The sequence below is a fragment of the Ambystoma mexicanum genome, chromosome 1p (assembly GCF_040938575.1).
Source record: "Ambystoma mexicanum isolate Mex_15411 chromosome 1p, UKY_AmexF1_1, whole genome shotgun sequence".
Taxonomy (NCBI): domain Eukaryota; kingdom Metazoa; phylum Chordata; class Amphibia; order Caudata; family Ambystomatidae; genus Ambystoma; species Ambystoma mexicanum.
Window position 1 is genome coordinate 1,014,133,689 of NC_090921.1, and position 16,325 is coordinate 1,014,150,013.

At 46.3% G+C, this 16,325-nt stretch overlaps 1 protein-coding gene across 1 annotated transcript in view; it reads left to right on the forward strand.

Annotated features, from left to right (window-relative positions):
* C1PH16orf86 (chromosome 1p C16orf86 homolog) overlaps nt 1-16,325 on the forward strand; it is a 136,743-nt gene that overhangs the window by 97,256 nt on the left and 23,162 nt on the right. Inside the window, exon 4 of the mRNA XM_069645588.1 lies at nt 16,125-16,298. Within this exon, the coding sequence (XP_069501689.1) occupies nt 16,125-16,298 (174 nt within the window). The remainder of the gene's footprint in view (nt 1-16,124; nt 16,299-16,325) is intronic.

Consider the following 16,325-nt stretch of genomic DNA (forward strand, 5'->3'; position numbering starts at 1 on the left):
AGTCTGGTGCAAAGGAGATAAGAGAAGGGAGAGTGGGGTTGTCATTGAAGGCAGGGAGAAAGATGACTTTCGTCTTAGAGGAGTGAAGCGTACGGCAGCATACACGCCATGTAGGCTCAGATACCAATTAGGCGTGAAGTAGGGGAAAGAGGAAGGTCTGGGCACCTTCTGCAAAGAGTTATAGCTAAAGCCAAGAGAACAAATTAGTTTTCCCGTTGAGGAGGTGTGAAGAGTGATAGAAGTGGGCCTAGGACTAACTGTTGGGGAAAGCCCACTGGGAGGGGTGTAGGGTAGGAGATTTTCATGAAATGGAGATTGGGCAGCCAGATAGAAAAAACGAAGACAACAAAACGAAAGGGAGAACATGCTGAAAATAGCATGGGGAAAAAACGAATTCCGAAAATGTCGATCAAGGGGAGCGGGAGTTGCAGGGGTGTCCCCCGCTCCCCTTGAACGACATTCCGTGCCTTGGGAATTGCAGGGGGTCCCCCGCTTCCGTAAAAAGGGAAGTGGGGGACAAGGAAGAAGAAAAAAAAAAGAAAGGACCCTGCAGCACCAGTTCCCTTCCATGTGCGTGAAGGGAACCAGCGTTGCAGGGGGTTTGCGGAGGCGGCAGAACAACTAAGGGAGTAAGGGGGGGTCCGAAATGTCAGTGGGAGACAAAACCGAAAGTTATCTTTGAAAAAATAACTCGTTTTTTTCCGTCTGTCATTTCGCATTCAAATATTTCTCGCTAATCCAGATAGAACACCCAGTAAAGTTATGTGTTTGGTTAGTCATGGGAGGGAAGGATGTTCAACAGTGTCACAGGCTGCAGAAAGGTCTGGTAGATTGTGGGTGGAGGAGAGTTGAGATGACATATCTCTCCCCTTGCTTCTGGGCTCCCTCCTGGATTATTTATGGGGTGCTGGCATTGATTTGTAGACGCCCCACTTGATAAACTACAAGTAAGCATAAATAGCCAAGAACCACTGAAGAACTCTTACCTTGATGTTCTTTTTCTGAGCCAACTAAATGAGGGGCATGATCCATTATAAAAATAGGTGTCTGCCCTATCAAGTAATATCTTACGGCTCAAAGAGCCCACTTTATGGCCAGACATTCCAATTGCAGAACTATGTAGTTCCTCAGAATGATATAGAAGATGGATTGCTCACCACTGTTATGCTGTTGGGAAAGAGCGGCCCTTTGTCCAACCCCAAAGGTGTCCATTTTCAAAATGGAGGCTTGACTAAAAACTAGCACTATAAGGAGTAGTTGATGGAAAAGTAAGTGATTCAGATTATTGATGGGCCCATCGGTTGGTGGGGTCCACTTGATCTTGTTAGACTCTGAAAGTGGGACCTCACTTGGAGTGACTCCCCTCTAGGGGACAAGGACTCCAATTCCTACCAGGAACTCCCTACAAAGAGCAATATATGGTGTCAGGGCTAGGGATGATGGGGTGTGAGGGGCAGACCACAGGTGATCCATGGCATCTGCCATAAGAGGGATGTTGTGTTAAATAATGGCACACTGAAGAAAGACACAAGGAAAATGACACAGAGCCATGCCTGCATCTAATTTGTATAGGCAGCATTTGCATGCAAGGACAAAAACCTCCTCTGCCCTCATAGCAGGAAAACCGCTTCTAAAACTACAGTACCCAGGAGCACCTGCTATTCCTATGCCGACACCCATATTCTTGTCTGTTTAGACCTGGACCACTCTGAGGTGTCGGGACGGCTGTGTGACTGCCTGGCGGCCGTGGGGAAGTGGATGGGCAGAAACTGGATGAAGCTCAACAGGGACAAGACGGAGGTCCTGGTGGTAGGGTTCTCGGCTGACAGTGAACTTTGATTGTCATCTCTATGGCCCACTGCTTTTGAGTGTTGTTCCTGCTTCTGTGTCGCGGGTAAAAACATCTTGGAGTATAACTGTCTGCTTCGCTGTCTATGTCAGCTCAAGTCAGTGCTGTCTGTAAAACTGGCCATTTCCTTCTACGGGTACTTATCAGGATTTTGCTTTTTCTCCCTGCCCATCTGCATCCGTCGTTGATAGCTTCTGATGTACTTATTCGTATCGACTATAGTAATGTCTTGTTTCTGGCACAACCTATGGGGCTGATTCACAGGTTGCAGCTCCTCCAGTACCTCGCGGCTAGGGTGGCCACATCCACTCCCCACCATGCTCATATTAGTCCAGTACTCCACTCCCTGCACTGGCTCCCTGTCACTAAGGGGATTGACTTTAAATCCCTCTGTTTGGTACACAGAGCATTCTATGGTCAGGGAGCTGATTAGCTTAGTGAAAAATGTGTACCCTATGTTCCGGGCTACACTCTTCGCTCTATAAACGCTCTCCTAGTGACTACTCCGAGGTTTCACTTCGCTAGGATTGGTGGGCGGGCTTTCTCTGTTGCCGCTGCCAAACTGTGGAATGAGCTGCCTGTTACCCTTAGACGTGTTGAGATTCACCTCCAATTTCGTCGTCTTCTGAAAACTCGTCTCTTTTGGACTGCTGCTACCCATTAGTATTTCCATGTGTTGTCCTCACGCCATGATGCCCTTGGGTGACTGTGCGTGCTATAAATGTTGATAACGTAACGTAACGCTTGGGTTAAAAACTACCAGGATGCCATATTGGGAAAGGCACGCTGAAACACATGCTCCAAAACACAAGCTCCGGGCTTGCACTTGAGAAATCCAGTGGAGAAGATGTTTTCTCAGGGAGCTCCGGCACTGCCCATAAACACGAGGGACCAAGCCAGCCCCACGTTCCATAAAGGTAAGTGCTGCAGCGCTATGCTCGCTCTGGGGAAGCAAGGAGATGCGCAGGGGGTGTAGCCCCACCAGATCACCCTACCACTGCCTCTGTGAAAGCTCAGTGATCACGCAACGCGCCCAGTAGGAACCAGGCATGCTAAGAAACCCATGCATAATTAACCCAGATAGCGACCCGCGCCACGCCTAACGAAGATTACCTAAAGCGAACACTAACCGCATTGTGCCCCAAGCATGAAACTAACACATGCTGTATAGCCACGAATCATGGAGAACATTAAGGCGGTGACTCACTGCATGTGCATAGTGCATGAACCCGCACATGTTGTGCAGCCACGTGCAGCATTGAGGGAAATCATAGAATGTGCACTAATTGTAGCACTAATTGTAGTGCCTTTTTTGCAGCATTCAAACTGCTACCGCTGCACTGCACAAACTGAGAGGGCATGCTATGCTTGCAGGAGAAAACGAGGGACACTCTGAGTGAACAACTAAGCATGCTAAGTGCATACCTAATTCATGTATACCTTGTACATGCCTGCAAATATGTCTTGTACTTACTCAACCATCATTGGTTACATCATTGATAGCATTGGAGGATTGTTATAGTAGGATTGTTATACCATAGTGTAAGTGTTTATGTGTAAGAGTGTGCCCACAGAGTGCGAGTGTGTGCCCTATGGGCTATAAGCAAGCGCATACCAGGAACGTGTGCAGTGGCTTTGCGCACCTTTCCTTTCAAGTCGCTCATACCCACCCATAACATCTCCCTAATCCTTTTACTGGTTACCCTACTTTGCCTTCCCTATCTAGCCAACATGACCATAACCCTCTTTCCCCGCTGAGGTTGTGGTGCCCTGTGTTAAAACAATTCCAAAACCGTAGTGGGGGTGGTTGGTTCGAGCTACTCCTGTGCAGTGTAAGCCATGGAGCCCTGTCAGAAGTGTAAACCAACGTATAATTAAGCACCTGAGTAGTACTACTCACCTACACTATGGAGGAGATTGCTAGGGTCCTCCAGGACCTCCGTAGTGAGCTGGCTGCGATGAGGCAGGATTATGCCTCTTTAGCTAATCAGGTGAGCAGTTTGACAGCACAAGCATCCCCATTACCAGGCCCACTTGCGGTGTCAACCCCAGTTCCCATCCAAGTCCAGGTAACCCCTGAGGCAGTAGTCCCACTGGCCCCACTTTAGCATTATACAGGAAGGAGACCCTCAAAATTATCTGACATTTATTACCCAGTGCCGTCTCCATTTCCTTACCAAACCAGCAGCGTTTAGAGCCACACAATCCTGGATGGCATTAGTTATTTTGTCCAGGGAGTCCTACCCCCACAGACCCCACGCCTCCATCAGACATCAATGGATTCTCATGCTCCCATCCATCAGGCAGAGACAGGGAAAAAACAGACACCTGGAAGATAAAAACGTCTCTTTAATCATCAATAAAAAAAGCACACTCAATGCATGTCTGCATCACACTCAATGCATGTCTGCATTCAACCTATCTTTATAGATTTTCCAAGATTATGCAACATTTGTATGCAAATTAGCACCTTGTAAAATGGTAGGCTTTGATAGGCTAGGCCAAGTTAATTGAAGGGCAAACATCCCTTCATTACCATTGGATAACTTTATCACATGTGTACAACAATTTTATATTAGCATAACTGGCATCCACAATTTTTCTCTGATGCACAAAATGAATATGCCTATTTTAGACTTGGCTGGACACAACTATGAAAGTACTCAGCTCCTGCTAAGAACACTTCATGTGTCAATGTCTGCACCTTATCTACTTCCTGAGGTTATGTCAGGTTTTCTGGTACACAACACCGTTAGAGACTATGGGCCTCATTGTGACTTTGGAGGCAGCCATGCCCTTAATAAGGGCATGGCTGCCTCCAAAATCGGGTCCGGGTTCCCTGAATGGGGAAATACCGGGCCATTCCGAGTATGGAGGGCCCGGTATTTCCTCCTTCAGGGAACCCGGGCCCGGTCCTTCGCGATTCCCATTCAAGCCCCCATAGGGCTCAATGGACATGGGGAGGGAGCTAACAACGGGCCCATTACAAGAGGGCCCGTTGTTAGCTCCCTGGTACCCTCGCGGGACCCGCTCTGGATAAACCAGACGTCCAGAGCGGGTCCCGCGAGGGGACCTCGTAATAGTGCAGAATGCGTTTAACAGCGCCGGCTCCATTACCGGTGCCGTTAAACGCATTCCGCACTTCTTGTAATGAGGCCCAATATATCGTCTTATTTTATGGTGCCAAATAATACAGCTGAGCTTTGAAACTAATTTAGATGACACACCTTATACACTTTCTCCACAAGAACCCAAGAACATAGATAAATGTGTCAGAAGCTTCTATTAATTGCATAGCCTTATCTCATTCTTGTCTGATTTCTATGCCAATTCCATTTTCAACCTACCAAACCTCGTATCTTGTTACAAGATGCTGCCAAAATCTGTGCGTCAGTCCTTCTTGCTTATCTCAAAACCCTTGGCATGCTTTTCAGTTCCCCACACCATGCTTAAGGCTGCATTTGAGTATCCATTTTAAAATACATATTTATCTGACACTGTGCGCAGTGATCCCCATTTCTAATGTACTTTTTACTTTTAATAAAGGCAATCTAATTCTGATTTCTAAAATGATGGACAGGAGAGTAAACTATTTGACCTACCTACCATTTAATATATCAGTTGAGGGGGGAGGGGTTGGCTCCCCCTGTACAATGTCATACCTCAGTGGTGATCCTGCGGCATGGGTACAAAGGGACGATGGGATCTTGTATGATTGGGAGGGGTTCCATGAGGAATTTGGGAAGATTTTCAACCACCAGGCCGCATCTATGTTTAAGGACAGGGAATTGTTAACCCATAGGCAAAGGCAAGGAGGTAAGGAGATTGTGACTTAAATTACGCAGTTTATCTGGTTGGTGGCAGAGACCGATTGGCTGAGAGAGAAGAGGTTGCCGCTTTTCTATCAGGGACTCTGTGACGATTTAAAATACCTTATTGCTCAGGTCGATCCACAAAGTGTTCTGCCATGATTGATCTGGCATTATGCTTGGACCACCGACAAGCCGAAAAGGCATGGCGACAGGAAACGGGGTGACGGCCGACTGATTGCCAGGCTTGATCAATCCCGCCAACCATGAGCAGTGTCGGATAAACAGGGTGGGGATGAACCAATGCAGATTGGATCGGATAGAGGTCCTCTCACTAAAGAGGAAAAAGAAAGGAGATGGAAGGACAGTCTCGGAATGTATTGCGGCACCACGGGACACTTTGTACGAGAATACCCAACAACACCAAAAACTCAGGGAAACACTTCTGCTCGACGGTTGTAGGGTTCACAGAGTCGAGCATAGTCAGTGACGGGACCCCGTTAATAGGCGTGTCTAACTTTGCACCACATGTTGTGCTTTCTGGTCATCTATGTTTTTTGGGCCAGAGCCTCCCAGCAACGTTGTTATTCGATTCAAGAGCAACGACGAAACTTTATCAATATTGCATACGCCACCAAGATTAAGGTACCCGTATATCCTGAGCTATCCTCTTGGGAGGATAGCTCAAGGGCAACACGGTCACCCTGGAAGCAAGACGACGCGATGCAACACAGGTTTGAACCCTGGGTCTGTGCTTAGAAACTTCTGGGTATTAAGCGTGTTATAAATAACCAATTACAATTACAATATTGCAAAACCAAGGCACAGCCGGGGATGGAACACCCCTAGTGTCAGGCCCAATCACCCACAGCACACAGGGGCTTGTGCTCTGGTGGAGAGACAAGCAATAGGAGCAGGTTAGTTTTGATCTCATTGCAGCAGTGCAGTTCGGCCTCCTCTTGGGACTACCCTGGCTTAAAAAGTATGACCCCAGAATATATTGGACCAAGGGCACCGTAGACTTTTTCTCTAAATATTGTCAAAAGCACTGTGCACAGATAATCGCGAGTGATCCACTGTCCGCAGTAGAACCCACACATGTGTTTCACAGTGTTAGTTCTGATGTAGGCGTTCAGCCAACCGGAACTGATTTGGATGACACATTGCCCCCCCCGAATATCATGAATAACAAGCAAGCCGCTGAGACGTTGCCACCACATCGGTCATTTGCCTACCATATTGATCTACAGCCGGGTCCGGTCCTGCCCTGTAGTCGTGTCAGAAGCAGAAACAGAGCACTTAGGTCAATATATAAACGCCAACCTCCACAATGGGTTCATACAGCATTCTAACTCACCGGTTTCATTGCCCTTATTCGTTGTACCAAAGAAAACCAGAGATCTGAGGTCTTGCGCGAATACCTCAACACATTTGCGGTCGTCTATATAAACGACATTCTCATTTATTCCCAAAACATGCACGGTCACGTAAGGCACGTTAAGGCAGTGCTGCAACGCCTAAGGGAACACTATTTGTACGCAAAACTTGAGAAATGCAAATTCCACTGCACAACCGTAGAGTTCCTTGGCTTCTTTTTTACCCCAACTGGAGCACGGATGGACCACAGAAAGGTCAGGGCCATTCTGGATTGGCCTTCACCTGTTTCTGTGAAAGATGTTCTATCAGCAATTAATTAAGAACTTCTCAGACCTGGTGACCCCAATAACAAAACTACTTAGGATGGGGTAGTCGTTGTATAAGCGATTAAGAAGTCATTTAAAGGAGAAATGACATGCAGGGTCATGAAGAGGAGCAACAAATATCTAATTTTAGCTGTCCCAAAGGGATCCTCAAATTGGTTTACTATACCCTGTGTCATACTACTTTCATATGCTCCTACCAGTGGAATCCAATTATACCATCGCTGACAGGGAACCGCTAGTAGTAAAAACCGCATTTGAGGAGTGGCGTCATTACCTCCCAGGGACTCGCCACACCGTAACTGTGATGACAGATCAAGGCAACCTTCAGTTTATTAAAATCGCTAAGACCCTAAGCCCAAGACAGCTCCGCTGGGCTCTCTATTTTTCAGATTTTGATTTTATAGTCACATACAGACCCGGTACTGACACCCGAAAGTTGGATTTCCTTTTATGTTCCCCAGAACCCACAGAGACAAAGCCACCTGCTGACCCACAACCTAGCATAGCCATGGCTCAGATCGTTGGAACTGTTACTTCAGGGACCCTATTTGAAGAAGTCTGTAAAGCCATAACCATCAAAGAACTGAACGTATGGCGTGAAGCAGACCCACAATGCACACTCAACGATGGACTTCCCTTTCAGTCTCAAGCCCTATATTTGCCCATCAATGCTCTGCAGCAGAAGGTTATGCAGTGGTGTCACAAAAAAACAGCAACCTCGTGTCATGACACTTGTGGTGGCCTAAACTTCCTCCCTCAGGATGTCAGGCGGTATGCTCTAGACAGCGAGGCCTGTAGCCTGGAACAAAGCAGATCACCAAAAACACACAAGCTTATTATGACTAAGCCTACAGTGCCATGACACACAATCACAATGGACCTCATTGTTGATCTGCCTCTGATACAGGAGGATACCTCCATACTAGTCGTAGATTCCTTCACTAAAATTAGCCATTTCATTCCATGCAAAAGAGTTTCTACAGCTGGGGAAGTAGCCAGATTGTTTCTGCAGAATGTGGTCAGTTTGCACGGTATACCAACGTGTATGATCACTGATCTGGTTCCTCAATTTACGTCCCGCTTTTGGCACGCATTTTTTACCCTAGTGGGCATGGACGTGGGCATGGATGTGGGTTTGTCCTCAGGGTTCCACCCAAAAACAGACAGGCAAACAGAAAAAGTAAATCAGGACTTGGAGCAGTTTTTACGCTGCTTCGCCACCAACACCGAAACATCTTGGGTCCAAAATGTATGGCAAGCTAAAAGCGCATACAATAATGCGTTACACACGTCCACCAAACATAGTCCTCTTTACAGTATGTACGGGTTTAACCCACGTGTTTTGCCCATTGCCATGTCATCACCACCCGTGTTGCTCCCCGCGTTGCTAGGTCAGCACACACGTGCAACAGGTGTAAAAGCCCTTCCAAACCAACCTAACACTAGTAAAAGAAGCCTGTAACCAGTATGTGGACCAACACTGCTGCATGAGTCCACAATATCAAAAGGGACACAGAGTGTGGCTCTCCACCCGTAATATACATCTGTAGGGACCCCGAAAACTACAACCATGTTACTTAGGCCCATTCCCGATTAATGAAGTCATCAATCCAGTTGCTGTACGACTAGAACTACCACCTGAAATGAAAATACACTGCACGTTTCATGTTGCCCTCGTAAAACCAGCTTGGGCCACTATTCATACCCACAAACACCCGCCTATACTTGTACATGGGCACCCCGAATATAAGGTTAATGACATCCTCAACGACAGAAGCGAGGCCAGGTTTATTATCTAATAGACTGGGTGCGTTACGGGCCAGAGGGCCAGTCCTGGAAGCCTGCTCAGAACGTACACGGTCCACAGCTGCTGCTACGGTCCATAAGAATCACCCCGAAAAGATGAAGCCACGAGCCTTCCGTTGGAGGTAGTGGGGGTGCTCTCAGGGCTAGGGATGGTGGGGGTCGGATGGGCAGACCACAGGTGATCCATGGCGTCTGCCATAAGAGGGATGCCTTGTTAAATAATGACACACTGAAGAAAGACACAAGGAAAAAGACAAAGAGAGCCATGCCTGCATCTAATCTGTAGAAGGGAAATCTGTTTGCCGGTATCCTGGCAGATCTTTCTCCAGGATACCATCAAACCTAGAATGAGGCCCATTGTGCCTTGTTCCAGAGGGTGGTTCTCCTCCCCTGGATTATTCCTTGTTCTTGAGGAGTTGAGTATCAGTTCTCTAGGTCTTTCTTGGCCAACAGTCACCTTTACAAAAATAACTTGATTGACTTTATCATTTTGTCTCTTTTCTCTTCTCCCGGGTTAACACAATCCTTTGTCTAGTCCTGAAATTTCCGCTCAGGACTGCTTTGGTTCTTGTACACTTCTTGTTATGGCCTAGTATACTCTCCTGCCAGGGCTTCTTGTTCTCACACACTTGCAGGTGCCTAGTATACTCTCCTGCCAGGGCTTCTTGTTCTCACACACTTGTAATCATGGGCATGTGCCCTCTTCCAGAATTAAGTATCAATTGCATTGGTTAATGCATCTTCTTGATATATTATCTTACTCAGGTTTTCTATGTGCTTGCATTGCACCCATTCATATATTCGTAAGGGCTCTATGCTTGATTCCTTTCCCTTTGAATAATATGTCCTTTTGCTCTCTTTCTCTCTCTTTGCTATATTGTATACAATTCTCTGTATCTGGCGTTGTCGCCGACACACCCCGGGGTCACCACTATCTTTGGGCGGACTCATCGGCACTGAACGGCGTTCCTGGATTCTCCTGTGGTCAGCCAGTAAATAATTTCTGCCCGTTTCATTGTTGCAACTGCAAATGCTTCTTTCCTCCATCTCTTGTGGCATCAACGGATTGGGTCTCCTTCCTTCTCGGCTCCGGTACGTGAAGCACTGTTGTGGACTACTTGCAAATGTCCTAGAGTCCCTCACTGGCTCTTGGTGTTCCTGCAGCATATCCCAGAGCAGCAGCTTCTTCTTGTTTCATCAGCAAGCCTTCTAGCTCCACTACACTGGCTCCCGCCTTTCTCCTTCCCGGCTCCCCCAGAGAGGTTTTGCTTTCTCCCGCCAGCAGCAGAAATTGCAGACTTTCTGACTTGTCTTTTGAACTTACCGGGCTCAGGTGCACGCGAGCGAACTCTAGAGCGCTCGCTGGAATTGCGGTCTGCTTCAATCTGCATTCTTTGATTGATCTTCTTCATCCCAGTATTTTCAGAATTCTGGGACATGAAGTCCATTGTTACACATTGATTCTGACAACTTAAAATAAGTATTTTCAAAGGTTTCACAAGGTAGACCAAAGGTGGGGAATTGGTCTACACTTCAGGACAAAAGGTTGTCCCTATTTTCCTGAGGAGAATGAGTAGATGTATGATAATAGGTCCGTTTTGGGAAAAAGGTTGTTCCTAGTGTTTGGAGGAGAATGAGTGGAAATACGGCAATAGGCCATGAGGTTTTTAGGTATGGGAGGGCCATTTCCACAGGAAAAAGGGGGCTACCATGTCTCACCTGATGAAGCCAGGACATCTCCCCGGAGGTTCTCTCCTCCCATGTGATCCTCTTTCATATAGTACCCCCCAGGGTCAGGATCCGGTAGCGGCTGCCATTCCCTGGCCACATGGGATGAGGTTGCAGCCATGAAATCAGTGATGACTCCACCAGGTAGATCACATTACAGAAGTGCAGGCCCTAACACCCAGCTTGGCCCAAGGGGAGAACCCGGGGGAATTATATACAAGAGGTCTCAAAAAGGAAGTTATGGGCATTTGGAGAAGTTTGTGGTAAGAGATTGGAGCAAATTGGCGTTTCAGACTGGAAGGAGAAGAGGAGCTTGGAGAGGGACAGGAGGGAGCAGAGAAGATTGGAAAAAAGAGCAGAGAAGAAATATCATGAGATGGTAAGAGGGAGCTATCAGGAAGTGGCAGGAGGGAAACATCAGGAAGTGACCAGAGAGAACTAGTGGGAAGTGGTAGGAGGGAGCTACCAGAAGGTGTTTGGAGGGAGACAAGAGGATTTGGAAGGAGAAACTCTTAGCAGTTGTTGGAAGGAGACAACAGTAGGAGTTTGGAGAGAGAGCCCAGGAGGTAAGAGGGAGATCTCGGGAGGTCAGGAGAGAACCATCACGTAGAGGCTGAGAGGCAGGAAGAAAGAGTTAGGCCAGACAGCCTGATTGGCCGTATCTACCAGTGGAGAAGAAGATACAACTGGTTCTCCTACTTTTGTAAGAAACACAGCAGTTTCATGAGGGATCAGAGATGGCTGGTGGTATCCCAAAAGCAACCAGAGATCAACCAGTGGACTGCTTAAGAGTGAACCATAGAGACTATCAGTGTCTGGTGGGACACCTGCATCTCGTGTACTGTTTTTCTAAAGAGGAGACTTGAACTGATGAAGCAGCTGACAAGACTTTCCTGGCACCTAATTACATGGAGTGGAGAATTTTGTGTTAAAATAAAATCTGTTTGAACTTAAAATGTATGTTTGAATTCTCCTGTGGGCCCTACTATTTATAATCCATGAATATGATCACCAAGGTGTTTCCTCAAGTGTTAGCCTGACTCTCGAAGTGGTAACCTGACTCAGCAGTAAAGTCACACTCTTAGGAAGGACATGGAGGCTTAAAAGGTACAATAAACACTTTCATTAGACAGTAAAGGAAAGGACCACATAATATGTGAATGTGTGAATTTAACTTTTTCAGTAGTGAGATTTTTAAAATAGACATTAGTATAATCATCTACCCGGGTTTACATTGAATTATTTTGTTATTTCTATCATTCACAAATATAATGCGGAGGGATACCTTCAATATGTAAATAAGCTTGGTTGAATATTAATATTAAGACCAATAACTATGGTGGTGTTTTTGTAATGATGTGTATGTTTTAATTATATGTAAAATGTTATTTACCATTGATTTTACTTGAAGGTTCTTAAGCAGTCTACTGTGTTTTATTAATGTTGGGAGATAGATTAACTAATGTAAATGTGCAATCTGTTTTATCGTGGTTTTTCATTCATTTGCTGCTTTAGGAATATTTGAACTCCTTTTAGTGAAAGGTTTGATGTATTCAAGCTAAACGCTTAATACAAAAAATAATAATGTGAATCAAAATATTTGTATATAAAAAAAAGTTTGGCAAAACAAGATAACTACATTACAGGTCAGACAATAACTTTTCAAAATAGTCTTGCATACAAAAGGGTTCAAAGGTCATACAAAGTCTAACAGAACCTTAGAAGAGACTCTAAGGCCCTTTTACAACCAAATCGTCTCAAATGCACGTTTATTTCACTTTAGAAAGCTCAACTATAATTGGCTGAGTGGTTCCCAATGCGTCTTAATGACCCAATGTAACTCTATGATGGAAGATGCAGTCTGGAATCAAGGTGGAAGAGCATGAGGGTATCCCAAAGATGAGGTGCAGTCATCAAAGACGAGTCACCAAGAAGTGTCACTGATGTGCAGTTGGGGAGATTAGATGGAGCTTTGACATCAGCAGCCGGAGAAGTCATGGCTCAAATCCTAATGGGCAGGGGATGTGCAAAGGATCTCCCTCAACACTGGAACCAAAACCCAAAGGGGATGATTCCAGGGATAAAAACACAAAGAAGAAAGTATTGTTGAAGAGATTACAGGATGGATGTCTTGAAACGGCAGTTAGAGATGTCACCAATTAAATACCAGCTGGGCAGGGTCTGTAACACAAGACCCCACGCTTAAGTGCAGAATCAGGCTTCTGGATCAAATCAGGGGACCAGACAGATGATCACCTGAGGACGAGGATGGCATGTGTTAGCAGCATACTGACGAAGTTATCCCTATGGTGTCCCTAGCCAGGGACACAGGCTGGGCTCTGGATACATGCTGCAGTGTGAGCAACTGAAGATATCCATGCTTGAGGAACAGTAGCAGGGCCCTGCTTGATGATCCAGGTGATGAACAAAAGTGTCCAGCAGCAGCACCAGTAGACATGTAGGAAACAGTGCTCCTATGTTTGGAACAGTTGACAAAGGTAACCCCAGAGCTTTAGGAGAGAACATGCCAAAAAAAAGGTGGGGCTCAGACTGGTGCACCTAGATCAAGAGGATATATCGCCACCAAAGGTGAGCCAGGGCTTTACCATCATGTGTTCAATGGGTCAGGAGATGCAGTTGCATCTTTAGGAGAGAACACGCCAAAAAAAGGTGGGGCTTAGACTGGTGCACCTAGATCAAGGGGATAGATCGCCACCAAAGGTGAGCCAGGGCTTTACCATCATGTTTTCAATGGGTCAGGAGATGCAGTTGGAAGGGGTGGGGACCCCAAATGAGAGATATACAGGGTGTGAACGAGGGGTCGAGTGGTTCAGCAGACGAGGTCCATCTGGTAGAGGAAGAGGGGAGGTTGACCTTACCAAGGAGACATAGCCCTAGAGAAAGAAACCAATTTGCTTAATCCCCTGAACAAACTCACTAGCAAACTTCCGGATAATTAGCCCACTACCCCCCAAATGATCCATTACGTTGACATTTTAGACATTTACACATGTTACATACTTAGGATAATCATTCCTTTAAATTGTGTACCAATGGAAAGGTTCTATCTCGACCAGTGGTTATTATAACCCGTTGGAGACACACTAACCTCAAGTGCTCTGGCCAGGAAATTCATTGCAGGACACAAATCAGCAAAAAGGACTCTGCCCATAAAATTGCTGGCAAAAAACAAGCCAGCACCATACACTTAGATCAGCAGATTGTTGCAACGGGACCCGTGTGGGAAATATTAAGCATGGAGTACCACGTTTTTGGAACTGATGGCATGCAACATTGGTTCTTTCTGAGGAATTGTCAAACGTGACTGAACACCGAGTCTGGGGCGACTCCCAGCAGCAAGCATTCCAAGCTACCAAATACGCCCTTGGCCCTGAAACAACCATGGCTTATTTCAAAACAGCCCAAAACATGCAATTGTGCAAGTAACTGAGATGGGTGAAGTAGTCCTGGTGTGGTACGTGACCAGTGCGCACACCCCACCAGAATCTTGATACTCACAAATTGTGAAGGAGGTCATTGTTGTAGTGTGCTTTTTTAAGCATTTCCATGTGTACGCGTATGGACACCCATTAGTGACAGAAGCCCCTCGTGCCCTTAGACAATGGATCAGCACGTTGTTGCCAACCAATTAACAAGAAGTGGATCTTGTAGCTGCAGCTGCAGGAGTCCATATTTTATATCACATAAGAGCCAGGCACCAAAACTCTGGCAGGACTTCTTTTACATCACCCCCCAACTGCCACCAAACAGATGGAAAAGTCTGCACGCCGATCAGGTTGCCTCCATGGTGGCTAACACCAAGCCAAAAGCGATATCCCTTGATGAAAGGACAACTTCTGCTGCCAATGATGAAGAGTATTTTACTATCATCAACCAAGCATTGGCATATGGAAGAACTTAAAAGAACTACAATGCCATCAGACAGGGAAGACTCACCAGATGTGAAAGAGCCACTACATGATGACGGTCAACATATCTGAATTTCACAAAGGCATCCCACTCAGTGATTCATGCATCATAGGCCTAGAAGAGTTGGTATCAAGGTTCGACCAACATGTGCGCATCAGACATTAATGGCACAGCAAAATAAAAGGTGCGTATCTGCGAGAAGATGGGGTTCCTGGAACTCAATGAGTCAGCACTAGGAACATGTATTCGATGCCAGGATCCCAGACTCCCACCAAGACCAACACCTATCCGATCAATGGTGAGGGGAGAGAAGCCTTGGGAACACTGAAGTGCGGACTTTGAATCACTACCTAGAGAGCAATGCATTTAGGCGGCCATGGACATTCTCACAACCAGAAGCTAGGAATCGTCGAATCCGCCGCAGCCACAGCAGTAATATCCAAACTAAATAAATTGCAGGAACCAGCAGGACTGCAGCCTGTGTCGGGTTGTTTGTTTCGAACTGCTGTGCATGCTGGCGCTCTACAATGGGGTGAGCTAATCACAATGCGGCTATTCATAGCAAGGCATCTTCCCAGCTCAGGTTGAGTCCCTGACAAGAGTAACAAGAGTAACCATATACCGCAACACACAGACTGTCAGGGCTGGGGTTGACTTACCCATTCAGCAGAGCAAGTCAAATTTTCCAGCAGCTCATCCACCTCACTATTAAGATCATACCAGCTAGCATACGAAGGGCTTAAGTCGCAATGATGCGTCACAGTTCAGGCACCAGCTCAGGCACTCTGCCACCAGATGCCCTCCCCAGCTGTGACCAGCTTTAGTAGATTCCTGGCTCCTTGATCTTCCTTTGCAAGTTTTCCCTTTGGCAGAAGCAGCACATGGGGTTTCAGGACTTTCAGTGGGTCTACAGGAGTTAGGCTAGATGGCAGGAGTTTTGTAAGGGGAATTCCAGAATTCCCAACATGGTGTATTCTTCACATCCAGTAGGTTAAATCTACATTGAAGGCACATTGTGGTCTTCTGGTGACCTGCTTTTCAATGGTGTAGCTGCCACAATCAGAAATGTGTCTCTGATGGAACTGTTTCTTGGTGTATTCACGTGTCAGGTGCACATAAAGCCTTATGCATGTGAACAGAAATTTCAACGCACCAACTGCTGGTGTGTCTGTTTTGTAAGGTTGTGAATTAGGGCTTGGGATAAAGACTGGTAGTGAGTGTTGTATATGGTTGTGGTTTGTGTGCTTTGTTTCACTGTGTCAGTGATTGGTAAATTCATATACTTTGCTTTATTTCCAGAGAAACCTTCCCGTTTGAGAGCATTATACCAGTATATAAACTACAACAACCCAGAGATGAACAGGAAATCCGATGGGGAGACAGACACTGAGGAGACAGAGCCACCATGGCGAACCGTGCAAGAAGAGAGCCCACTCACAGATGCGCTGCCACCAAAATGGTTTCCCGCAGCAGGTAATGTTTTACTTCAGAAAGGAAACT